A 27,115-nucleotide genomic window follows, 5' to 3' on the forward strand; every position below is an offset into this window, starting at 1 on the left:
TTAAATGTACTTCTTTGAGACGAAGTTTCGGTCTTGTTGCCTAGGCTGGAGTGCAGTGACACGATCTCAGCTCACTGCAACCTCCGCCTCCCAGGTTCAAGTGATTATCCTGCCTCAGCCTACCGAGTAAGTGGGATTACAGGTGTCCACCAGTACGCCCGGTTAATTTTTTGTATTTTTAGTAGAGATGCAGTTTCACCATGTTTGTCAGGCTGTTCTCAAACTCCTGACCTCAGGTGATCCACTCATCTTGACCTCCCAAAGTGCTGAGATCCCAGATGTGAGCCACTGCACCTGGCCTTAAATGTACTACTTATATATAGGTAGGTTTAATTTTTATATAGTTGTTTAATAGTTCTGCGATTAATCGGCCATTGAAGAATGAGTCTTTGCTAATTGTTGGGATCTTTTTACTCACCTTTGGGACAGCTTCTGGATATCCGCACTCATTTTATATATTCTCTCTGTTATTATAACAAAAACTTCTCAATTTGGGTGTATAAAACTTTGTTTTCTTTGCTAATAAAGAGTTGGTGTTGGCCGGGTGCAGTGGCTCACGCCTGCAATCCCAGCACTTTGGGAGGCCAAGGTGGGTGTATCACCTGAGGTCAGGAGTTCAAGACCAACCTCACCAACATGGTGAAATCCCATCTCTACTAAAAATACAAATAAAATAAAGCCAGGCATGGCGGTGAGCGCCTGTAATCCCAACTACTCAGAAGGCTGAGGCAGGAGAATTGCTTGAACCCAGGAGACAGAGGTTCCAGTGAGCCGACACAATGCCACTGCACTCCAGCCTCAGTGACAGAACGAGACTCCATCTCAAGAAAAAAGGAAAAAAAAAGAGTTGGTGTCAATTTTTAAGTACGTAAATTTTCTCATGAAGTATGGTTTTATGTGATTATTACTTTCATGCATTGTCCTTTACTCTGTCATTATTTCTGGCTGTTATTTGATATTTTACTTTGAATTAAGGACCAAGAACTGTGATAGGAGAATATGTGGTGTCTAATCTGAGGAAGAAAGCACACACTCTCACCATCAAATGTAATGCCAGTTATGAGTTTTTAATAAATACCTTAACACAGGTTTTCTAAAGTGAGAAAAAAAGAACATGAGACCTCCCTAACATAGGTTCCCTCATGCAACAGTCTTGACTTGCTTGAATTGCTTGAAGCCGGGCGAATTCGTTTATGAATGGTGAATTAGAAACAGCCTACTCTCCGAGGCTCCTAGAAACAGCATGGAAACAAGACTCCTTGCTATCCACCCTAGCCTCTTGGTAGTTACCAAAAAAAAAAAAAAAAAAAAAAAAAAAAAACCTATTCAAGTCAAATTCAATTCTATAACATGCAGGTCTCAAACATATACTACCCAAGTAGTTGGGACTCCAAAATCAAAAGAAGAGACATAATATTGGTCTAAGAACCATGAAAGCTCTAGGACATTGGCAAAAGGAAATGTGAAACCTCTCCAGAAAGACTTCTACAACCCAGAGTATAAAAGTGTCATGCAAGCAAAGAATCCAAAGGTAAGCTCACAATGAAAACGTGCAGGCCATACAAGGAAAGGAACCCTGATGAGAGAAGTGAGCAGACACAACAGATGGGAAAACAGGCAGTTAAGGAAACAAATATAATCTGTAAAAGTGTGGGTATCTATAACTGAATATTTACATGTTCAAAATTATTAAAATTGTAAAAGGCATAGAAAATGTAATGAAAGAACAAGATCTCTGAAAAGACAAAAAAAAAAAAGAAAACCAAATTTGAGAAAACCAAATAGAGCTTCCAAAAATGAAAACCATAGTCATTAATCTTAAAAACAAAATGAAAGAAAAAAACAGCAGATTGGATGCAGCTAAAAAAAAGATTTAAGGGGCCGGGCGCGGTGGCTCAAGCCTGTAATCCCAGCACTTTGGGAGGCCGAGACGGGCGGATCACGAGGTCAGGAGTTTGAGACCACCCTGGCTAACACGGTGAAACCCCGTTTCTACTAAAAAAATACAAAAAGCTAGCCGGGCGAGGTGGCTGGTGCCTGTAGTCCCAGCTACTCGGGAGGCTGAGGCAGGAGAATGGTGTAAACCCGGGAGGCGGAGCTTGCAGTGAGCTGAGATCCGGCCACTGCACTCCAGCCCTGGCGACAGAGCAAGACTCCGTCTCAAAAAAAAAAAAAAAATTTAAGGAACTGAAGAAAGATCTGAAATAATTACCCATAACCCAAAATAAAGATATAAATGAATAAAAATATAAAAGAAAGACTGAGACTTGGAAAAAGAATTAAATATCCTCTATGTATCCAAAAAGAGATAAAAGAGAGAAAAATTGAAATAAGACTGAGGTAATACTTGATAGTATCTGAGAATTTTCCAGAATTAGGAGAGAAAATATGAAAAATAGAAATAGCAAAATAGAATGAAGTCAAAACATATGTAAATTGAATTAACTTCCTATATAAAAGACAATGATTCATAGATTAATTTTTTTAAATCCAGTTATTTGCAATTTACAAGAGATACTCTTATAATGGTACCGAAAGGATGAAAGAGAACAAAAAAAGTTATGGCTATTCTCATACTAACCAAAAAGTGCTGTCACAGTAGTAGTGACATCCAAAGAAAAAACACAGCCCTTTAGCAAGACCATGAATTTATTTGTCTAGTCCATTGAAATGCAAACTGCTTCTGATTCTCTTTCCTCATAGGAATTGAGAAGAATGCCTATCCCAGAACAATAGCCACATAAAACGAACAGAGGCTGTATTCATCTTCTCTGATAAAGATACTGCATCTGGCACAAGCTTTTGTAATTAAGGCTACTACTTTAAGTGATGGTAGTACATTATCATCACCATGATCCATTCACTTTTTGCTGTAGCCGGACTAGTAAATTAAACAGGGATGTAACGGGGACTACTACCCTTGCATCCTTTACATATTTGAGGATAGCACTAATACCTCCCATTCCCTCAGTATGTGATAGTTTATTTTACTGGTCTGGGAGGGGGCATTTCAGAGGCTTCTACTTGGCCTTTTCTACTATAATACCTCTTATTCTATGATTCATAGGTCCTTCTAGTAGAAAACAGCTTAAAATTATAAAAAATAAGAAAACCTATGGTTCATGGGGACTCACGTGTGAAGATTCTGTCAACAGCTAACAATGGTGATTCTGATTACACATTTGGGACTGAAGAAATATGACCACTCACTGGGTCTGCGAATGCAGAGGACCCACTATGTGTTGGACTTTGGTGAGGACTCCATTTATTATCTCGCTCTTATATATCCTACTGTAATAGAGACCACGTGTTACTTTGGGTCTTCAAGAATCAGTGTCAACTTGGAATCCAACAGTGCTCAAAAAAGCTTTGCATTTCCCTTTTGTCAGTGTACAGATTATCCAAGGAACTGGCTTGTAGGTCACTTTGGGGAAGGACTTGAGGAATTACTAAACTGCCTATGCCAGGGTGTTTCTGAGTCCTCCTCATGAGGACCCAGCTTCTTCAGCTGATGGGTTCTGACCAAAAAATAGCTCAGGATGAAACCCAGCCAAAGGATGTTCACTGTTTATTGGAACAGCTGACCTCAGCCTTCTGCTCAACCATTCTTTACTCCACTTGATAAAATACATTAAGCACACCCTTGATAGCTGCCCACACATCTTGCCTTTAGAAACACCATATCCTGTTGACCATCTTTACAGATCCTGCAAGTCAAGGCCTTCTGGTTGTCATTCCAATGTTGCTGTCCATAATAATAATTCCCACCTTGCTTCTGATGGTTAAGTGCTATTCTGGGACCCCCATTATCTTTACTGCTGCTAGAGAACTCAGTTTTCCAATGGCATCTCCTACTTTCCACCTTACCTAGTATAGCCACTACTGAGCTTCTCTAAAATGCTGGTGTTCACCAGTACACTGAACACCCTGACAAATGTTGTGCCTGCAAGCTGTCCTAACACTTCTCTGTTTTATATAGGAGACTCAATCTGGCATGCTCATATCATTGTGCCTTTTGATCCCTTCCTCCATAGTCTGCCATCACAGTCTGGCATCTCTACTTCATGTAATTGGAACATGTGCTTTTTGCAATCTTCCAAGAGTCATCCCAGCAGCACATGAGATCTGTCTTTCAGGACCCTTGCTGGGGGGTTAAATCCTGTGTCACCAGGGCATGGCCCCAAATTTACAAACTCTTCCTTATCCAGTTATATATTCTTCCCCCAGTTGATCCAACACCCTCAGAATTAACTCTAGGCATGCCACCCTGTTTCTTGCAGGAGAGTAAGCATTGTCTAGTAAGTGGGCTCTGCTCCCATTTGAGGCCTCTGCATAGACTTCAGGTAATGAGGGGCCTCTACCTTCCAACAAAGGAGAATGGATCATTTCCACACATGCAAAAGGTTCAGAGGAAAGTGGAGGAGGTTCCAAGTTCTCAAGTGCATGTACCCTGATTGTCCTACACCAAGTCCTGGGGTTCTAATCCTTTCCCATTAAGGACTTGACATTGGGGGAAACTTGCCTAGGCTGAGAACTCAGTATCTCTTATTAAGTACTAGTTCTGATCTTCAGCTCTATCTGCTTTTGAATGTGGGAGAAAAGTATTCTTTTAAGTGCTACCAGAGAAGTCCTCTGAATGTCATGCTTGGCTTTGGTTAATAGATCTGAGTCTGTCATTTGTTTTTCAATTCTTAAAGTGTGCTTAGTGAAAGCAACCTAATTCCATAATCTGCCTTAGAGTTACTATTTCTGCACACACCTCCTGTGAAAGAAAAGTAAAATGTCAGGACCTCAAACTCACTATGCCAAAGGGAAAGTTAAGCTTGGGAACTGAGTCACACCAAAAACAAACAACAAAATTGCTTTTCTTTTGTTCCCAGATAGCTGTAATTTCACATGCTTACTTTATCTTATATGAAACATGGATTTACTGAGTGCGAGACAAATGCCTAATTGACTTTTTCCCCTACTCTCTTTTTAATAGCAAGTAAAATGTAGATTCACCAAGTGCTACTCAAAGGCTCAAAAGACTGTAATCAGTTGCCTTATTGCTTACCCTCCCTCACTTTTTTCTTCCCCTCCTGCTTGCTCTTTCCCCTTAAATACTGAAATTTCCAAAATCCTTTACGGAAAAAAAAGGATCTGGTCACAGATCCTACAGTAACTTTTGTTCCTATTCCCAGGCATGTCCCCAACCTTAGCAAAATAAACCTCTAATCGACTGAGATCTGTCTCAGTCCTTTTTTGGTTTACACTCCAAACTCCACAGGCATCGCGCTAGTTAGTGCATCCCTTTCAACCTATATACTGTCCCAGTTTGCTGCAGATGAAAATCTTCACAACCACACTGCTACAACCTGCCAGAGACTATCAAAACTCCATTTACCTCCAGTGATGAGTGATGAGATATCCATTGCTGTCAGGCCCGCAAGTTATCCCTTCCCAGAAGTCCATCCTGAAAAATCTATTTCCAAAGCCTAAGCTCTTCTGATACCCTGTCTTAAGTTGGGACCCCTAGATGCAGAACCTGAGATGGGAATTCTTCTATAGTTTATTGAGGGATGGTTTATAAGAGGAATGGGAGAAGCAGGACAGGGTGGAGTGGAAAGTAAAGCAAGATGTGGCCCGAGATGCAGATTACAAGTATTGCAAGATGTAGTCAAAAAGTACCTGCAGCCTGATCCCACCTTGAGGCAAAGGGATGCAGAGTATGCAACTCCAATGCACACACTGCATCAGTTAGTCCCACCTTGAAGCAAAGGGATGACACCTTTCTTTTTCGGTCAGTCTGTTGTTGACTGCAAGCTATTAATGCAAGGAGGGAACCTCCTGGCCAAGGCAGCTTCTGTTCGACTGTGGGCAGTTCTCTGAAGCAAGTAAACACTCGGGGGTGATGAAAAAGCATCCCTAGGTGTAGTTGTGACCATCTTGGTCAGCTATGTGCCACTTGCCAGTGCAAGGACTTGTCATAGTTACAGTGGCTGTGCTAAAGTGAAAGAACACCCATAGCATTTGACAGGTGGGTGCACCAGCCGAGTGAAATGGGATCTGGGTAGAGCACTCACAGCACACATTTACCCGTGAGTCAATGAACAAACAGAAAATTACAATATTTAAAGCCAAATGACCATAAAAAATAATTTACATCAAAATCTGAGGTTATAGCTAATATGATACACACTAGTAAATTTATAGCCTCAAAAGCATGTTAGAAATGAATAAAGCCAAAATGTAATTAGAAAGGCATTCAACTTAAGGAAGTATAGAAAACACACAGAAAGCAGAAGAAAGGAAGTATTTGTGATGAGCAATAAGGAAATAGAAAAAAACAGTACAAAGGATTAAAAAAAGTGTTGTTTTAGAAAACATTAATAAAAACAAATATCTGGCAATATTGAACAAGAAATAGAAAAGCGGATGTAAACAATATTGGAAACGGAAAAAGAGAGCATGACTACATTTAGGCAAGAGTTTTTAAAAGGTCTAAAAATACTATAACTTTTGCCAAATAAATTTGAAAATATGAAAGAAATGAACAACTTTTTAAAGAAATACAGATTGCCAATAAACAGAAAACCTGAATAGACAGGTAACCAGAAAAGAAGTTGAATTTTAAAAAAGAAAAACCACTTTAATCATATACACACACACACACACACACACACAAATACCAGGCTGAGGCAGTTTTGTAAGTAATGAAACACTCAAGAGATGACCCAAACCTACAAATGTTTTAGTGAGTAGAAAGCCCTCTTCCTTATTTTATGAAGCTAACACAACCTTACTACCATAACCAGAAAAGAGGATGTATGAAAACAATCAAAATAGATCAATTCTATTTACATAGGTATAAATATGCTAAATATTAGCAAATCAAATCCAGAAACATGTAAAAATGATATATAACCAATTACTGTTTGTCTTAAGCATGTAAGGACAGTTTAACATTAGAGAACAAAGTAATGTAATTTACAACATTTAAAAAAATAAAGGAGGCCGGGCTCGGTGGCTCACGCCTGTAATCCCAGCACTTTGGGAGGCCAAGACGGGTGGATCACGAGGTCAGGAGATCGAGACTGTCCTGGCTAACACGGTGAAACCCCGTCTCTACTAAAAATGTAAAAAATTAGCTGGGCGTGGTGGTGGGCGCCTGTAGTCCCAGCTACTTGGGATGCTGAGGCAGGAGAATGGTGTCAACCCGGGAGGCGGAGCTTGCAGTGAGCTGAGATCAGGCCACTGCACTCCAGCCTAGGCAACTGAGCGAGACCTCATCTCAAAAAAAAAAAAAAAAACTAAAGGAGAAACATAACAATCTTAACAGATGCAGTTTCACAAAATTCATTCATAACTCATGAACTCAGAGTTTTCAAATAAAATAAAACTCTTAGAAAATTAGGAGTAAATTGAAATAAGGCATCTACCAGACACATAAGCAAACATCACACTTAATGTTAAATACTAGAAGCATTCCCTCAGTGTTAAGGGAAGACAAAAATATCTGCCATTGCTGCTTCCATCCAATATGCGCTAGTGGTTATAGCTTGTTCAATAAGATAAGTAAAAAAGTAATTTTAAGGATTGAACAGGAAAAAACAAATGTTACTTTTGCAGATAATATTACTGTCTTTTTAAAAGTCCTACAGAAACTACAAACCACTTCTAAGAAGTAGTTCAGGGCCGGACACGGTGGCTCACGTCTGTAATCCCAGCACTTAGGGAGGCCAAGGCAGGCAGATCACAAGGTCAAGAGATCTAGATCATCCTGGCCAACATGGTGAAACCCCATCTCTACTAAAAATACAAAAATCAGCTGGGGGTGGTGGTGGGCGCCTATAGTCCCAGCTACTCAGGAGGCTGAGGCAGGAGAATCGCTTGAACCTGGGAGGTGGAGGTAGCAGTGAGTCAAGATCACACCACTGTATTCCAGCCTGGTGACAAAGCAAGACTCCATCTCAAAAAAAAAAAAAAAATTCAGTAAGGTACTGAATACAAGATCCACTTATAGAAATCAACAACATGTTGAACAGATATTTTCAAGAGAAGAGAACATTTGAGTTGGAAGTAACTGTAAGATATCCAACTGAACACTATATACATAGGTCTGCAGCTCCCAGGGAGAAGCCCAACCTTGAGATACAGATTTGGAAGTCGAAAGCACATAGGTAGCTGTCAAGATCATGATTGTGAATGAGATTGCTCAGGGAGATCTTAGGGATTGAAAGAATTAAGAGAAGTCACTAAATTAGTAGCCAGAAATTAAAAGAGAACCAGGACAATCCTAACAGTTATCTGTAGCCAAAAAGAACAAATATAGTGTAACCGATGGGAGTTGCCTCATCTAGCTTTGAACTTAATGTGTATTTGTCTTTGTATTTTTAAAATGATTTCTGTTACTATTAAAGCAATGAATTTGTTAAATCAACCAAAAGTGAAGTAAGTGTAGGACATCCTACATCATTTCTCTTTTTAATGAAGGACTGAATTTGATTATGAGGGCATTTGAGAATCCTATACAAGAATTTAATAGAGTCCCACCAGGGGGAAAAAAAAAACACTTAGAGACCTGCAGGGAAGCTGTTTATTTTCATAAATATTTTACAACAAACACATACTAGCAATTTTGCAATACCTTGTAGAAATTACATTGTTGGTTGGAGAAAGTTTCTAATGTCAATTAACCATGTAGTCTAAAGGGATTTGACTCTGGCAATTTAGATGCCTCATTTGTTGCGGAGGCTTGCTTTTTTGTTCTTTTTCTTCACTCATATGGAATAACAAAGATAAACACATGAAATATATTAATGTACTCTTAGTCATGGGATTCAATTACACATTTGTTATATCAATAAAACAAAATGCTTGTGCTTAACTGTTGGTTTCTCAAACATAGAGAAAATAGCAAAACTATTTAATTCAAAAATAGAATGAAAGCAGTGAATATCCACAAACTAAAGCAGAATGTTTTTGGAAAATTGTAAATTGATTCCTATAGATATAGGTACACAAAAAGCATGTAATGTGTGTACCCTATTCTGTTTTTAAATATGCCTTTATAATAAAAATTCTGGACCTATGTTTCTATAAAACTATTTCATAAAATAATGATGACATTTTGAATATACCTAAAATTTTTATCAAATAAACATCATGTATGTGAAACTGTAAAAAAAAAATTTCTTTACATAATGAAGCTGAATATCCATGCCAAACAGAAACAAAAGTATCTTTTAACGTGCTGAATTTCTACATGATATTAAGTCAAAAATATTTCTAGTGTTTGTGGAAAAAAATGCTGTAAAAAGGATTAATAAATGAAATATTGGCAACACAACATCCTAAACAAGCAATAAACCATCTAAACACATTTTGATTATATAGAATGTAGGTCTATTTACTCAAGAGAGTAAACTTCTGCATTTTAGAGCATGCACCGATACAGAAAAATCTAAATGCTCATAATTTGATCAAAACACAAATAATTTTCCTTAAAGAGACATTCTAAACATAATAAATTATATAAAAGCAATGAGCTCAATTTAATCTTTACTTATATCAACAATCACCCATTATCATTGTACCCATTAAAGATTTAAAACACAAGAAAAAACACTGAAGCAAAAGACAAAACAAGCTTTCTCAAAAATTCTTCTAAGAACGACTACAATCATTCCCTCTTTCCATATGTCACTGCATTAGTGACAATAAATGAAACACAAACTATATGGTTCAAGCTGATAAAACTACAGAGAATTCATTTGGTCCCATTCTTAGAGTAAAGCTGAAGTCGTTGTTGGCGTAAGTCAATGGAGCTCCATTGGTTACCTCCTCGTTTTACAAATGCCTTATGGTAATGCAGACATTTCAAAACATTTTCCTAACTCCCCCTATCCTACAAGATGTTATGCATCTTCAAAAAACAGTATCTTTTTTCTTATCAACATAAGGGAACACTCTTGTATTTCCCATTCATGTCACTCAAACTTCATGGGAGGAAATATACAAAGTTCATGTAGGGAGAACAAATATCAGTCCCACCTAAATGCCCTGACATGTTTTAAAAAGGAAAAATCTTATGGTATTTACAAAAATGATATTTAATGACAAAGAACTGTATGTGTTCATCATAGAATAATAGACTTACCTTTAAAAAATGGTTTCATTGGCCAGGCGCGGTGGCTCACGCCTGTAATCCCGGCACTTTGGGAGGCCGAGGTGGGTGGATCACGAGCTCAGGAGATCGAGACCATCCTGGTGAACAGGGTGAAACCCCGTCTCCACTAAAAATACAAAAAAAAAAAAAAAAAAATTAGCTGGGCATGGTGGCAGGCACCTGTAGTCCCAGCTACTCGGGAGGCTGAGGCAGAAGAACGGCATGAACCTGGGAGGCGGAGCTTGCAGTGAACCGAGATGGCACCACTGCACTACAGCCTGGTGCACTGCAGCCTGGGCAACATAGTGAGACTCCGTCTTAAAAAAAAAAAAAAAAAAGGTTTCATTCCTGGAGTACATCATATTAACATAAGAATGCCAAAATGTTTCTGCACTGAACCTGAACATTACATAAACTAGTGGACCAATAAGTAGGTCTTTCATTCCATTTGTGATACATCTGGCTAACTGGTATAAAAGAGTCCTGATACATCTATGTAAATCACACACGCACACACACGGTCACAAACAGTAATAACAGAGTCTGTGTTGTTATAAAAGAATCTGTACCTGAAATGTATTGTGCTTAAGGTTGATGGAAAAAAACCATGCTCTGAAGTTACTTCAGGAAAACAAGATATATATGTCTTGGTTTCTGTTTGGTTTATGTGATGTATCACATTTTAAAAACCAGATTGGTTTCAACACCTCCCTAGAATACATTTTTCATTGACATGCTGGTTTCTTTCTTATTTGGAGAAGAATTTTAAATCTCTTAAAGTCTTAGGAAATCAAGATTTAAAGCACCATAATATATATCATTTCTTAGCATTTCCTCTTACATTTTAACCGATCACTTCTCTCAACTTCACCCAAAAGAGCTGTTTTATGAATAACGCTGTGCCTCAGGAGGCCTTTTTAATGTTTTAAAGTGTGTGAGTGCATCTGTATAAGTATTTGATACATATCTATGTCTTCATGCTATATTTCTGTTCAGATTGGCAACAGTTTCCATGAGATGCTTTCTGTTCATCAACTAATCTACTTTTCAAACTTTGCTTTTGCTGTTTGTTGAACAAAAAATGAAAGAAAGCTTCCTGCTGTCTTGCAGTCACTAATTTAAATGCAGATTTTTTCTAGGTGAATGAACTTTATCCTTTGTGTATAAGGTAGGTCATTCAATGAAAATGTTGAAGACGTTAGTTTATGAGCTATAAATTGGAAGAGTTAGCATGAATAATACTATAGTAATATGAGTTCACAACTGTGAGCCTAGAGATCTCTCACTCTGAACCACATATGTATGGGATAGTTCTGTCTTCACACACCACATAGCAAGAATTCACACATTTATAATAAAACAGGAGGCATGGTAGCATCACACTTTTCCTATGAGTGTGGCATCCTAATATTCCCCAAAAAAGCATAGAAAAAAAATAATGTCATCCTAAGGTCATAGAGAAGAATAACAAGTAAAAAGTTATTTTATGGTCATAGTATCATATTTTATAACTATAGGTCAATGGGCACTCAATAGCTATTTTAACAGAAGCTAACCCAGGTAAAACATCCTTAGCCTCAAAATGACTTTTGTCAAAATCTTCTTTATTTGCTCTGTAAAATTCTTAATGATCCAATTTTACTAATCATTTGTTTACAAGCGTCTTAAAATCCAGATAAGTTTAACAAAGTAGTTTCATAAAATTAAAACTATAAAAACTGTGTATATAACACCACAAAGAATTAACACCTTAAAGCATTGTATTGGTTATCACATAAAAGCATCATAAGTTTTCCATAGCACCCTCTCTAGAAAACAGTACATGAAGCCTAACCAAGATCTTATCTGTCCCCTCACATAAATGGTCCCAGGTCTGTCAATGAGTTTCATTTAATTCAGGGAGCTAGTCTGCTACAGAGACCACCATTCCCCACAGATAAAAGTGCCACATTTGCAAGGTGAATGAACTTTTAGCATTTATGTTAAAGTCATCTCTGAAGTGACATCCACAATTTTAATTCCCAGTGAATGATTTTTTCCTTGGGTAGGCACCTTTTTTTAGTAACATGTTTGCAAAGTGTCTTAAAGTGATAAGTTGTTATTCGTCCCCTCAAAGTAGGTCACAATTGTATCTTGTCAACAGGTGGTAAAATATGCACACACAAGGGATGAATATGTCCCCATTTTTAAGTTTTTTTGGTACAGTTATTGTGGCCGATTACCTCCTTGAAGTATATTTAAAATACCAAACGTTATTATTCGTGTAAAATATCAACGTTGTGCATCATTAAAATGACGCTCAAGGAGTTTCCTAAAACCTAAGCTTCATAATATAATGAATAAAAGGACAGGAAAAAAAGAGAAATATTTTTATTAAAGGAGGAAAAGAGAAAGAGAAACTCTCCATTGAAGAAAGTAAAGAGAATCACCTTGATAATTAGTTATAATTTCTTACATTTAATCAGTTAATAAACTATTTGAAATCATTAACTCCAGACCCAGTAATAGTGCACAAATGTAATACTAAAAGACCAATTGGGGCCGGGTGCGGTGGCTCACGCCTGTAATCCCAGCATTTTTGGGGGCTGAGGCGAGTGGATCACCTGAGGTCAGGAGTTTGAGACCAGCCTGCTCAACATGGTGAAACACCCGTCTCTACTAAAAATACAAAAACTAGCCAGGCGTGGTGGCGGACGCCTGTAATCCCAGCTACTCGGGAGGCTCAGGCACTTGAACTGGGCAGGCAGAGGTTGCAGTAAGCCAAGATCGTGCCACTGCACCCAACCTGGGCAACAAGAGCCAGACTTCATCTCAAATAATGATAATAATAATGACCAATTGGTCTATTTGCCTAGCAACCCAAGATTGTTGCTTATAGCCCACAGCACTTTATATCATCCCATTTGAAAAAGGCTAGTAGAAAGCACAATTTAGATTTTACACTAGTAACATAGTACCCTGTTTATAATTCATGCTCCCAGATCAGTATATCCTTGTGTCATTATCTCTTCCAAATACTGTTACATTATCATCTCTGTTTACACTTCTGATCTGTGGAAAATACTAAAATCGTGTTAAGAAAAAACACATCTATTTTCTATAGTATTATAAAGTACTTTATATATCTGCCAACTTTTTATTCCAAATGAAACCTGGAAGAGAAAAAAATCTTTTAAACTTATAATTATGAATTTCAGAAAAGCACTGGAAGTTAAAATTTCAAGCTTACAACTTCCACATCATTAAAAATATATCCTTTAAGAAAAATATATTATTTCTATATTTATGGAAGAATATCTCTTAAGAATTCAGAAAAGAATGAAATTGTTTTTATGTTTTCCCCATGTATACCTCACAAGCAACTATAAATCAATTTAATCAGTCCACAAAGTTGTGATTCAGGAATTGGTTTCATTATAGTAACTTCTAAAGTTTTTCTCAACGATTTCTATCAGATGCCTTGTAATTATAAAGAAATTTGCTTGAAATTCTAAATATATCATGCTAGGAAAAGTAAATATTTGCTGATATCCCTAGGGCAAAAATATAGTAAAACAGTTCTAATAGAAATAAGACAAAAAACAAGTTAAATTGAGTAGTCACAAACTCTTCATATAGTCTACTTTTTTCTTCCTAATACACTGTTTTTTGTTAAAAACTATTTGAAAATAATTTAATCTTTGGAATAGCCAATATCAGGTTCTCTAATTTAATAACATGAGGGAGAAGTGAGAGATATTATTGGTAAAGATAGACTGGATCAGTGAAAATCCATAGGATTTCCATTATCTGCAAACCATACATCCAGGCTTTATAATATAACTGGGTGCTCCTTTACAATTCCTTCCTGAGTGTGCACCATTGCAGCCACAAGCATGCAAGCCTGAAAGCACTGAAGGAAGGGCATGGCAATACTAGTCACTAACACTCTGAACCAATGTTTCCTCCCACCAAAATGAACACCTCGCACTGTCTTTGTAGTTCATTTAACGTGGATTTTGGCTGAGGAGGAAGAAAGAAAGGCATGTTAACAAATCATGGACACATTTTGATCTGTTGCCGTCTCCAAATTATGTCTGAAAGTAAATCGCAATTTGTTCATTCAAGAGTTTATTGCTTTAAGAAAATAGTACATGCTTTCCTATTACCAGTTCTTTAAAATTCTATGCCTTCCTAGACAAAAATTCTTTAGAATAAACTGCCTTCTAAATTTCTAATAAAGCGTGCAATAAGAGTGATCCTATTTTTCATCCTTTACAAATACAAGTGGCAAATTGTCTTACAGTGCAAATTCTACTCTGTCCCTCTTATTTAATATTTCTATATGACTTTTTAAAACACATGCAATAAAATAAGTAATTATCCTTTAGTAGCCATTTAAAGTTATCTGGTCTTTCCACTATGCTTCTAATGTTAAAATTCGGTAGGTAGTATTCGACCATAGTGTCACATTATATTCAGAAATGACTATGTGCTTATCTTTCAAGTTTTATAACCCTTCATTTTTCTTGTGATCCATATACTCTCCTTTTAAAAATCTTCTATGCCACGGCAGCATAGTCCTTGTTTTGTTTGTTGTTTTCATTTTCTTCTGGACTAGTAATTTTTACTTCTGGCCTTGGTGGTCTTTGAGGGTCTAAATCAGCCTAGTAGAAAATAGATCAAAACAAAGGTATTTAGGTGTTTGGTTCACAAAGGTAATGACATTTATAAAGAAAAAATTACTCAAGAGTCTATCTAATTATGTAAGTATTTAACTGAAAAGAGTTCCTTGGTTTCCCTTTGTTTTTTTGTCTATCATTACCCAGTGGACATACTGTTTTCTCAACAGTTGTACAAAAGTCCTTTTGGGGTCCATAATCTACTAGTGCTTTAAAGGCCCTGACTCATTTTGTATGCTGCAGGCTTTATTTTTCTCATCTTTTCTTTATTTCTCTTTGAGCTTTTCTTTAATATATTTATGCTTTTCAGTTTAGCATTTTCAGAGATAAAGCAAGAAAGAATTCAGAGGCATTCTCCTAATTTTAGTTTCCTCCTAGAATTCACAAATTCATTGTGAATATGGTACCAAGTACCATCAAGTATCAAGTAGATAAGAACAAGACAGAAAATCAAAATGTGGAGGCAGCATTTCTCCAACAGCAACTACTGCTCCTGCCACTTGGGTTTCTCCTGTTCATAATAATATTGTCTCATGTACAATTGTTCTTTCCCCGACTACACTGAAAGCTAAGTAGGCAAGATTAGAACTAGTTGGATGGCAAATTCTGCTCTGTGAAATCCTAGAGGCTCCACAGCCCCAACAAGGGCACCCAGTCTGGGGGACAGAGTAGTTCCAGGTTCCCCAGACCACACAGGCCATGATTGATTTTTTGAAAAAGACATAATATATATGTATTACTGGGGCTGTGTCTGATGTCACATTGTTCCTTTGTGAAATGTCTCAAATGGTAACTTGAATATAGTACAAGTTCAATCTCAATAAATGTCAATTGTTTCTTGTAAATTCTCTGTATTTCCTGCTGTTTTCCTACAATCATACCTCGCTTTGTACAAGAATTGTTACATGGAACAAAATGTTACACGGTGAACAGAATTTCTAGTCATTTTATTAGTAGACAGTCCTTTTGTAAAAGTTAATTATTAATTTTTAACTTATAATGCACATACATTTGGTTTTTCATATATTTTGGTATGCTTAAAATATACCTATACTAATATGTTAGGGAGAACAAGATAAAATATATCACTGTTATAAGAAAGAGATGAGTCAAATAAGATTAAATCTCTTTGTGAGTCACTGCTCTGTTACTAATCCCTAATTAGACTGGGCGTGGTGGTGCATGCCTGTAATCTCATCACTTTGAGAGGTCAAGGCAAGAGGATCCCTTGAGCCCAGGAGTTCAAACCCAGCCTGTGCAACACACGGAGGGAGACTTCCTCCATATTTAAAAAAAATAAAAATAGCCTGGCATGATGGCACCTGTGGTACCAGCTATCACAGGAGGATGAAGTGGGAGGATCACTTGAGCCCGGGAGGTCAAAGCTGCAGTGAGCTGTGATCATGCCATTGAACTCCAGCCTGGGTAACAGGGTGAGACCTTGTCTCAAAAAAATTACAAACTATGCACTTCCTTATTTGAATTCCCAAGAATTTAGATTGATCCTCATTACATACCACAGGCCATTGCCAAATTATGCAACCTTGATCTTGACAGATGCCCAATTCCTATCAAAAGCCTATTTTTCCCCTTTAAAAATTATTCATTTATCATAATTGGCAAATAAAAATTGCATGTTTATAGTGTAGGAAATGTTTTGAAATATGTATCCATTGTGGAATGGCTTAATGGAGTTAATTAACATACACTTTACCTCTTGTACTTATCATCTTTTGTGGTAAGAACACTTCAAATCTACTCTCTTAGTGATTTTCAAGCATACAATACATTAACTTTAGACACCTTGTTGTACAATAAATCTCTTGAACTTACTCCTCCTTTCTAACAGAAATTTTGTATCATTGGGCCTACATCTCTCCAACCCCATACTTAGTCCCTGGTAACCACCATTCTACCTTTGACTTCTATGAGTTTAACTTTTTTTAGATTACATGTATAAGTGAGATCATATGGTATTTGTCTTTCTTTGGTTGACTAATTTCACTTAACATAATATCCTCCAGGTTTATCCACGTCATTGCAAATTACAGGATCATTTTTTAAAGTTATATTTTTGGAAGATGGAAGGACAGCAATCCATTCATTTCTGTAAAATCTATTTATGTCATATGTTGAATTAAGCTAGACCACTGGAAAAAATCATGCTTAGATCTTACTATCTAGTCCCACATAGAATTACACTTTGATTTCATTTTGTAAGCTTTCATCAAAAGCTACTACAACAAAGAGTTGTATGAAACCTACTATTACAGTTGCCATATAAATGACACTGAGGACTATGTATAACTACATATGGGGAATTTCTTATAGAATAGGACTGTGATTATCTCACCTAGAGAAAAGATAAAATAAGAGACATACTGAGCATTTTCATTTAGATGTTAAGAACATTTTGAATATGCCATATAGATTACAGATAACTTTGTACTGTTATTGAAACCTGGCAACCAAAACATTTTGCATTTTGCCACTGCTAAACTTGCTCTCCCTAAGCAAGATAAATCAGATGCATCAATAATAAATAATCAAGTAGACCTCATTCATCATAGTGGGTATTAGGAATGAGTAGACCAAGGCCCACTTCAGCAGCTACAGCCTTGAGGGAGGTGGACCTTGATCTGATGGATTGACAGGAAGGGATGGGATAAGCAGATGGTGAGAATGTTATGGAGAACATCCTGCCTCTTATGCTATGAGACTCAACTTGAGCCTGGCAGCAACGGGGTCATACTGTCCCATGGAAGAATGCCGGGACTGATGAGTATCCAGCTCCAGGGTCAGACGTGGAAGCACAGGCTAGGAAGAGACAGGTTTTACCACATATCTCTTTTTCTGTTCCTTTATTTTCACCACATATTTCTTTATCCTCTCTGTATAATAAATAGAACTGTATACTACCAAGTGTCTGATGTGTTGAACGCTTAATTAGATTAATCTATTTAAAGTAGAATAAGCAAAGTAGACTTCAGTACTTCTGGAGATCAAAGAAGACGCTCATAATAGAGACAGCATTCTTTATTTCATGTCTAGGTCTCACTGGTCTTGATATTCTTTTCTACTTTCTACCCTCTCTGGTCTTATTTTTACTTTTTTATATGTCATTCTATGATTATGTATGTTCTTAGAAGGCTCTGCACATTTTCTTGTAAAATGAGGCAGGAGGTGGATAGATGGACAGATGAATGGCTAAATGTATGAATGGCAGAAGGGCAGACATATGGACTGCCAGATAGGTCAATGGCAGCAGTTGTTAAATGGTTGAAATAACTAGTAAATAAAGTGATTAAGTGGTATTGAATCTTTCCTACTCAACCATAAGTGGTTTCAATACAAGTCCTAAACACTTGGTTAATTCTCTAAATGCACACATGTACACACACGTATTCATGCATTCACATAAGTAAGCAAAAGCAATAGAAATACCTCATCTTGTCCACTGCCAGCTCCTTGAGACTTTCTTTCCTCGTCTAGGGCCAGTTGAAGCTCGTTATTAACCTGGTCCAGCACCTCACCGTTTTCCTCATCGGTGCCTCCATTTACACGAGCAGGGCCTGCCTGCTCCTCACTGTGATCCAGAATCTCCTTGACTTGCTCAGGGGCATCTGTAGCCTCCCTACCTCCTTCCTCTTCAAGGTCACCATTTATTCCTGAAAAGTCTTCTTTCTGTTCTGCATCCTTTTTTGCCTTCTCTCCATCTTCTTCCTCGTCTACTATTTCTGCTGGCCTCTGATGGATCAAAAGGAATAATGGATAAAAGTAAGAAGCATAACAGAAAATTTCCACTGAACATCATAGTAATGTAATACTTATATTACAGTCAAGTAAAACATTCTTACATTCGCATAGTACTTTACAGTATAGAATGCGCTTACGTTTACTGAGTACCTACCACATGCCACATGTTACAAGTATTCCCTCATTTAATCCTCACAACAATCCTTTGAGATTGGGATCATTCCCATTTTGCAGATGAGAAAAACTAAACAGGGAGAGCCCAAGATCCCATAGAAAGAGCCAGAGTTTGAACTAAGCCTGTGACTCCAAAACCAGTGCTCGTAACCCCCATGGAAGATAGAAAGCCAAACCGCAAGGTCCTTGGCCAGTGTCTAGTGAGGTGCCTGGCCCAAAGGAGGAGAGATTATCATCCTCAGGGCTAAGGATGAGGGCAATGGCACCAGGCTGTGAATTCATGTTTTCTGATGTGGAATGTAGATAGCTTTCCCCATAATGCCTAAGGAAACTTACAGCTTATCTCTAAATACAATAATTGATTTTCCTGAAGATCCAAGGTCAAGAAACTATACATCCTCTCTATAAGAATAACAAATGCTGGGGGCCGGGGGCCGGGCGCAGTGGCTCAAGCCTGTAAACCTAGCACTTTGGAAGGCCAAGGTGGGCTGATCACGAGGTCAGGAAATCGAGACCATCCTGGCTAACGTGGTGAAACCCTGTCTCTACTAAAAAGGCAAAAAATTATCCGGGCATGGTGGTATTTTATAAACCTTAATCAAGCATTTTACTGTTCTACTGTTATTTTGATACACATAAATCTGCTTCAAGAGGGAACAGGAGTCTGGGTGCAATGGCTCATGCCTGTAATGCCAGCACTTTGAGAGGCCGAGGCAGGTGGATCAGGTCAGGAAATCGAGACTGTCCTGGCTAACACAGTGAAACCCCGTCTCTAATAAAAATACAAAAAATTAGCTGGGCGTGGTGGCGGGTACCTGTAGTCCCAGCTACTTGGGAGACTGAGGCAGGAGAATCCCTTGAACCTGGGAAGTGGGGCTTCCAGTGAGTGGAGATCGCTCTACTGCACTCCAGCCTGGTGAAAGAGTGACTCTACATCTCAAAAAAAAAAAAAAAAAAAAAAAAAGGCAGTAGGGAACAGGAGGCCAACTTTCAGAGCCAAGACTTTGGAGAAAAACCCAGGTTCAAGTCCTGGCCAGGCTCTTCATGGCTGCTACCTAACTTTAGTGAGTTTCAGATTCCCTATTTGTAAAATGGGAATGTAACAAAACTTCCACAGTGATTAAACGAGAAAAGTTCATATACAGTGTCATAGTTTCTGGCACATCACAGATCCTAAAAAAACATGGAAATCCCTTCCCATTTGTTACAATACATTCTTTCCTGGAGCCACTATATTTCTTCAATGCTATCAATAAAATAACAGGATTTTTTTTTTTTAATAGTAGGGTAGAAAGATTTACTTGACGTTAAGATCTCATTATTGCCTCTTTCTAGCTATCTGACGTTGGACAGGTCACTTAATTCTCCTTCCCTGTAAAATGAGAGTTTGGAACCCAATTAGCCCCTTTCCAACTCTAGAAGCCCATCTCTTCTAACTGACCAAACAATTTACCAAACTTTTGTATCATTACAAAAGTTAACATAATGCTTTCCATTTTGGAAGTAAGGAAGGAAATGAAGAGGAGTAGACTAAAAGTTCAGAATAAAATTCCACACATTATTTTGAAGAAGAGTTGGAACTTGTAATAATTCTTATCTTTTGTCAAAAATAAAGTCTCAGATTTAATTATATGATACCAAATGTGTATTTTTTAAGTGAAGGAAAAACCTAGTTGTTCCTAGATATTGAAGAAAAAAAAAAAAAAAAAACAATGCTTGTCATTATGCAGATTAAAAGACACCGTGAGCCTAGGCTGTTCAAATTTTATTCGGATGCTTAAGGTCAAATAGTGGAGAGTCCTAGCTGTCCCTGAACAGGTAGTCAGGGTGGGTCCCTCACAAAGGCAGAATGCTGGACAGAAACTCAGGTCCAGAGGGGGATGGATCAGTCAGCTGGTGCTAAAAGGCAAAGGATTTATGAACATAACTCACAATGCTTGGTAAGAAGTTTCTGGTGTTTAATGTATGTGACCTAAATGACTGAAAGTGAGAAAAGTCTCCAGTCTCTAACAAAGAGAATAACATTTCCAATCTCCCCATCAGATCCGTCTCACCCTCTCCCCAAAGAGAACAAGCTAAGCAAGGCACTAAAACACACACACTTGAAGTGATAAGGAGAGGAGAGCTTGGCAAGGGAAAGACAGGCATTGTGATTATAAAAACAGAATGGAGGAGAATACATCACACATGAAAATGACTTGCATTTCTATACACTAACAATGAACAGTCTGGAAGGAGATTACAGAAACAATTTCATTTACAATAGCATCAAAAGGAATAAAATACTTAGGAATTAGCCAATGAGATGAAAGCCTTTTGCAATGAAAAATAGAAAACATTGCCAAAAGAAAATTTAAAAGACATAAATAACTGGAAACATGTCCCATGTTAATGTATTAGAATACTTAATATTGTTAAGAGGTCAATATTATCCAAAGTGATCCACAGATTCAATGCATCCCTGTCAAAATCACAATGTCATTTTTTGCAGAAATAGAAAAACCCATCCTATAATTCATATGGAATCTCAAGGGACCCTGAATGGCCAAAACAATTTTGAAAAAGGACAAAGTTGGAGAATTCCCACTTCTTTATTTCCAAGCTTACTGCAAAACCAGAATGGTCTTGGAATTAAGACCGACCTATAGACCAATGGAATAGAACAGAGAGTCCAGAAAGACACGGGTGCCAAGAGCATTCACAGTAGGGAAAGGATAGTCTTTCAACAAATTGTGCTGGGAAAACTGGATACCTACATGCAAAAGAATGAAGTTGCATCCTTACTTAATATATATACAAAATATAACTCCAAATGAATGAAAGACCTAAATGTAAAACCAAAAACTATAAAATTCTTAGAGGAAAACATAGGGCAAGAGCTTTATGGTCTTGGATTTGGTGGTGATTTCTTAGACAAGACACTAAAGACACAGGCAACAAAAGAAAAAATACATAAATAGAACTTCATAAAAATTTAAAAATTTTGTACATCAAAAGACAATACCGATAGAGTAAAAAGGCAACCCACAGAAGGGGAAGAAATATTTGCAAATCATGTATCTGATTAGGGCTTGATATCCAGAATATATAGAGAACACCTAAAACTCAACAACAAAAAGTCTCATTCAAAAATGTGCAAAGTACTTGAATAGACATTTCTGCAAAGAAGATATACGAATGGCCAATAATCACATGAAAAGATCCTCAACATTACTAATAATTAGAGAAATACAAATTAAAACTGCAATAAGATACTACCTAACACCCATTATGATGACAAAAAAAAAAAGAAAGAAAGAAAACAAGTGTTGACAAGGATGTGGAGAAACTAGAACTCCTGGGCATTTTTGGTGGGGATGCAAAATGCTACAGCCACCTGAAAAACAGTATGGTGGTTCCTCAAAAAGTTCAAAATAGAATTACCGTGTGATCTAGCAGCTCCACATCTAGGTAAATACCCAAAAGAACTGAAAGCAGGGACCTGAAGAGATATTTGTACACCCAAGTTTATAGGAGAATTATTCACAATAGCTTAAAATGTGGAAGTAACCCAAGGGTTCATCAAAAGATGAGTGGATAATCAAAATGTAGTATATCCATATAATGGGGTATTATTCAGCCTTACAAAGAAGGAAAATTCGGATACAAAGTGGGTGAAATAGAGATATTATGCTAAGTGAAATAAGCCAGTCACACACATGTATGATTCTACCTGCATGAGGGACATAGAACAGTCAGAATCACAGAGACAGAAAGTAGAAAGGTGGTTGCCAGGTTGAGGGAGGGAGAAATGGGGAGTTCTTGTTTACTGGGTATGGAGTTTCAGTTTTGCAAGACGAAAAGAGGCTTGGAGCTGGTTGGTGGTGGTGGTTACACAACATTATGAATGTGTTTCATACCACTGAACTGTATGTACACTTAAAACTGGTTAAGATGGTAAATACTGCATTATGAGTACATTACCACAAAAAGAAATAAAATGGAGCTGGGCATGGTGGCTCACGACTGTAATCCCAGCACTTTGGGAGGCCGAGGTGGGAGGATCACAAGGTCAGGAGATCGAGACCATCCTGGAGAACATGGTGAAATCCCGTCTCTACTAAAAATACAAAAAATTAGCCGGGCGTGGTGGCAGGCGCCTGTAGTCCCAGCTACTCAGGAGGCTGAGGCAGGAGAATGGCGTGAACCCGGGAGGCGGAGCTTGCAGTGAGCCAAGATCATACCACTGCACTCCAGCCTGGGTGACAGAGCGAGACTCCATCTCAAAAAAAAAAAAAAGAAAGAAAAGAAAAGAAATAAAATGGAGCAGGGGAAATGTACTGAGCCAAAGATTACATTCTGCATTACTAAAGAGCAAGGAATTCTAGGGAGTTCAGGAAAGGAGTCCACACCAGGAAGTCTAGAGTTTTCCTTTACCAAGACACTAAGACAGAGAGGGGACTTCCAAGGGGGAAGAAAGTATAATAAACCAGCTCAGAGAAAACACAGTGGATAGCTCCCCATGAACAAGTCAGAAGAAGCCAGGAAAAGCCCTGTGGACCTTTGGCCCAGGGACAAGTTTCCTTCCGTGGACTCTGCAGGATGATGTACATGGTCATTGTAGGACTCTGAGAGACACATAATGGACTCTCAGGCTTCATGACTTCAGTGACTGAGCCAAGGGCACTCAACTGTATTAAGCAGTACTGAGCGTTCCCAGCATTCAGAGATAAATACCACTGTCTCTGAGATCAAAGAGTGAAGAGCACAGTGGGCAGGAAAGATGTGTAAACAAATCATATTACAATGTGGCATGAGGCGAGAAGCAGTTAAGGGCATGTGTCAGGAAAGGAGTGCTTCCCAGTGGGTTATTTGGCCATAGAGATTTCTACAACTCTGTGTCAACAGTGTTTGCAAGTAGTGACAGGTGAGAAAGGAGGGGCAAATGGAAGTGGAAAGGCTGACCACCGCTCTGTGCCAAACATCACACGCAGGATTTCATGCAACTCTCACAATAGCCCTATGAGTTATGTTTCTTATACCTGTTAAACAAACAGAGAAAATGAGAAATCGCATCACACTTCCCACATCACAGGGCAGGTGACCAGGTAGGTGTAAACCAAAGGCAGTCTTGTCCCAAAGTCCTAGTATCTTTTCTCAAATTAATAAGCAAACAAGTCGCTACTGTAAGGACACTCACGTGTACTTTCAATGGCCAGAAAATATGAGATCTGCAGTAGGCAATATTACTTTTACTGTTTAAAGAATTACTGACCTGAGGCTGGGCACGGTGGCTCATGCTTGTAATCCTAGCACTTTGGAGGCTGAGGCAGGAGGATTGCCTGAGCTCAGGAGTTCAAGACCACGCTGGGGGCAACATGATGAAACTCCGTCTATACTAAAATACAAAAAATTAGCTGGGCTTGGTGGTGCATGCCTGTAATCCCAGCTACTTGGGAGGCTGAGGCAGAATTGCTTGAACCCAGGAGGTGGAGGTTGCAGTGAGCTGAGATTGCACCACTGCACTCCAGCCCAGGCCACAGAGCGAGACTCTGTCTCAAAAAAAAAAGGGAATTACTGACCTGAAAACAAAATACTTTGGACATTTCTATCACTGACTTTTGGTGTGATCTAGGAAGGAAACATTCTTAGAATTGTCTAGCAGAGTACCTGAAGCAGTACATAACAAAACTCCCGAAATACTACAGTACTAACGGCCAATAGGAACAGATTTCTTTTTAATTACCTCTGAAAAATGGGTAATGATAAATCACTCTCCTAGAAATGGTTTTGATCCTTACTGTGCCTAAACTTGCCCTATTATTCAGAACAACTTTTAGTTTTAAAGAGAAGTTGTGTAGCATTTCTTAATAAAATAATAACAAAAAACTCCTAATTTACTGTAATTGCTTAGGATTCTGGATATGGTCCTCGCCTCTCTGAGAACATATTACCAGTGCTTGGTGAAGTATGTTAAGGCAGTCACATCTAAGTAAGAAAATGTCTATTTTCCTCTCATGACATCTGAATTTATACCTAAAAATTGCAAAATAATAACATATTATTTTTTAGTTTTATATTTCTCAGCCTTACCTCTTTCTTTATCCAGAATTCCCAAACACATATATATTTTTTTCTCCTTTTAATGCAAAGGGCTGGTATATACTCTAATTTCTTTTTAGGGAAGAAGACAACTGGCCCTAAATTCAGGCCCTGTCTCGTAGTCATTATTACCACCAGTACTAACAAGCAGTATTACGCTTTCATCCCATTATTCCTATTAGACTTTCCCAGCACAGCTATTTTAGTAGTCATCAAATGAAGCCACATCTGGTTAGCTCAACTTTAAGAAATGCAAGATTATGGTGCTGAAAGACCAATTTGATCAATTTAAATAAGATGGTAACATTCGTTAAAAGGCTTAGAAACCTTTAAAATATCCTGAGTCTGGAACAAAATTTGTTATTACAATGACACTACAATTCAGGGCAAAAAAAAAATGCTGCTATGACAGATCCGTAATGAATAAATGAAAAGCAATGTGCTTTTTGGTGTAATCTCCTTTGAAGCAGACATTAAATTATTAAAGATGTTTCCAGTGTATACATCAATCAAATCATCCCCAGAAGGAACACTGGGTTTTACACCCATCCGTACACACACACACACACACACACACACACACACATACACACGTACACACACAGATAAAATCTATACTATGGTGAGAGTCTGCAAAGAAGGAAAAGGGCACTCCCTCTACATAACTATTCTTTAGGATAAAAAAGAAATACAAGAGGCAAAGGAGGAATAAGTTGCACCCTTCCTCCATCCCCTTTACTCCTCTCTCACTGTGCTGTAGCAAAACTACTAAAGAGGAATCTGGTACCCCTCACACAAACTCAGAGCTATCACCAGCCCTGGGAACTTTTAGTCCATTAAGACTGTTGGGTCTGATTCACATGGACTAACCATCCTCACTCTCAGTTATGTTTATTCTTTGCTTCCAAGTTCCTTGGCATCCATTTTTCACAACAAATTGACCATCCAATAGCTTTTTGTTGTTTCCAAACTGCTATCTATTAATACTTGCAAAAGGAATATGAATGTACAAACAAAAGATATTAAACAAGGATAATTTCCATAAATTAGTATGTGCATTTAAGCCACAAATGACTCTATCTTCCATTGGAATGACATGTTGGCAGTAGCCAGTTACGGATGTAATAAAGAACGCCAAACATTTTTGGTAGCATATTGTGCTTCTTAGAGCACTTTCACATTTCACATGCAGTTTCCCATTTTCCCAACCTGTTGGCAGATGTGATTATTATTTCCACTGTATAGAATGGGAAATTGAACCAGAGACGTAAAGCAAGTTGCCAAGGGTTACATGGACAGTAGATGAAACTATCTTTCATCAGCATCATAAACACACATACCTGCGTGCACATGCGTGCGCACACAGACACAACTTCTTATTGAAGAACAGTGGTCCTCAGTAGCTGAAAAACTGGTAACCATGGTAACAAGGCGCCTGGCTAAGGCCAACCTCTACTCTATAACCAATGGATAATGAGACAGAGGGGCTGCTGGGCTGACCTGGGAGCCATGTCTCTGCTTTTCTCCCCACTCTGCTCATCACTGATCATGTTTCTTACAGACTCAAACTTGAAAAGCTGACTCTGCTCCCTGAATATTATCCTTTCCATCTGTTAAGCAGCATCAAATCAGAGACAAACCCCATCTTCTCACTTTTTGGGGCTGAATTGTGCCCTCCCTCCCAATTCTTATGTTGAAGTCTTAACCCCAGTACCTCATAAAGTAACTGCATTTGGAGGCGATTTAAGTTAAAATTAGGTCATGAGGGTGGGCCCCAAGCCAAGAAGAGAGGCCTGAGAACAAACCAACCCTGCCAACACCTTGATCTCAGACTTTGGGTCTCCAGAGCTGTGAGAAAATAAAAGTCTTCTGTTTAAGCCCTCTAGCCTGCAGTGTTTTGTTATGGCAGCCCTAGTAAACTAATATACTAATACTTTCCCTCCCCAGCCCCACACATGCTCATATTCATATTCTTTCACCTCCCTTCCCAACACCCTCACTCTTCCATCCTTCCCCTATTTCCTTTAAAAAATAAGGAAGTTGGGTTCCTCAACAATTGAAAGAGGGCTGACTAGATGTGGCAGGGAAAGAAGGCCAAACCCAGACCTTACCAGATAGAAGTTTGGAGTGGGGAGAGTCCGCTGTGGAGGAAACTGAAAAGAGCCCTGGGCCACTGGCTGTGCCATCCTATTACTCATGCTGTTCCTTACACCTTCATCCAGGATGCCCTTCCTTCCCCATGGGCAGAGCCACCTTCTCCAGAAAGCCTTCCTGCTCCCTCAGGTGGCCGTCA

General features: G+C 38.3%; 1 protein-coding gene and 1 non-coding gene across 2 annotated transcripts in view; one reads left to right on the forward strand and one right to left on the reverse strand.

Moving 5' to 3' along the window:
* The first annotated feature begins 5,883 nt into the window (after window positions 1-5,883).
* Window positions 5,884-5,987, forward strand: LOC117088880. The gene has a single exon (XR_004439397.1). It is a non-coding gene; the product is annotated as a small nucleolar RNA SNORD46 (small nucleolar RNA).
* A 5,746-nt stretch (window positions 5,988-11,733) lies between these two features.
* DCDC2 (doublecortin domain containing 2) overlaps window positions 11,734-27,115 on the reverse strand; it is a 193,804-nt gene continuing 178,422 nt past the window's right edge. Inside the window, exons 10-11 of the mRNA XM_033216371.1 lie at window positions 18,256-18,558; window positions 11,734-14,796 (exon numbers count right to left, since the gene is read on the reverse strand). Of these exons, the coding sequence (XP_033072262.1) occupies window positions 14,692-14,796; window positions 18,256-18,558 (408 nt within the window). The 3' untranslated portion in view covers window positions 11,734-14,691. The remainder of the gene's footprint in view (window positions 14,797-18,255; window positions 18,559-27,115) is intronic.

Source organism: Trachypithecus francoisi, unplaced genomic scaffold (genome assembly GCF_009764315.1).
Source record: "Trachypithecus francoisi isolate TF-2019V2 unplaced genomic scaffold, Tfra_2.0 Lachesis_group10, whole genome shotgun sequence".
Taxonomy (NCBI): Eukaryota; Metazoa; Chordata; class Mammalia; order Primates; family Cercopithecidae; genus Trachypithecus; species Trachypithecus francoisi.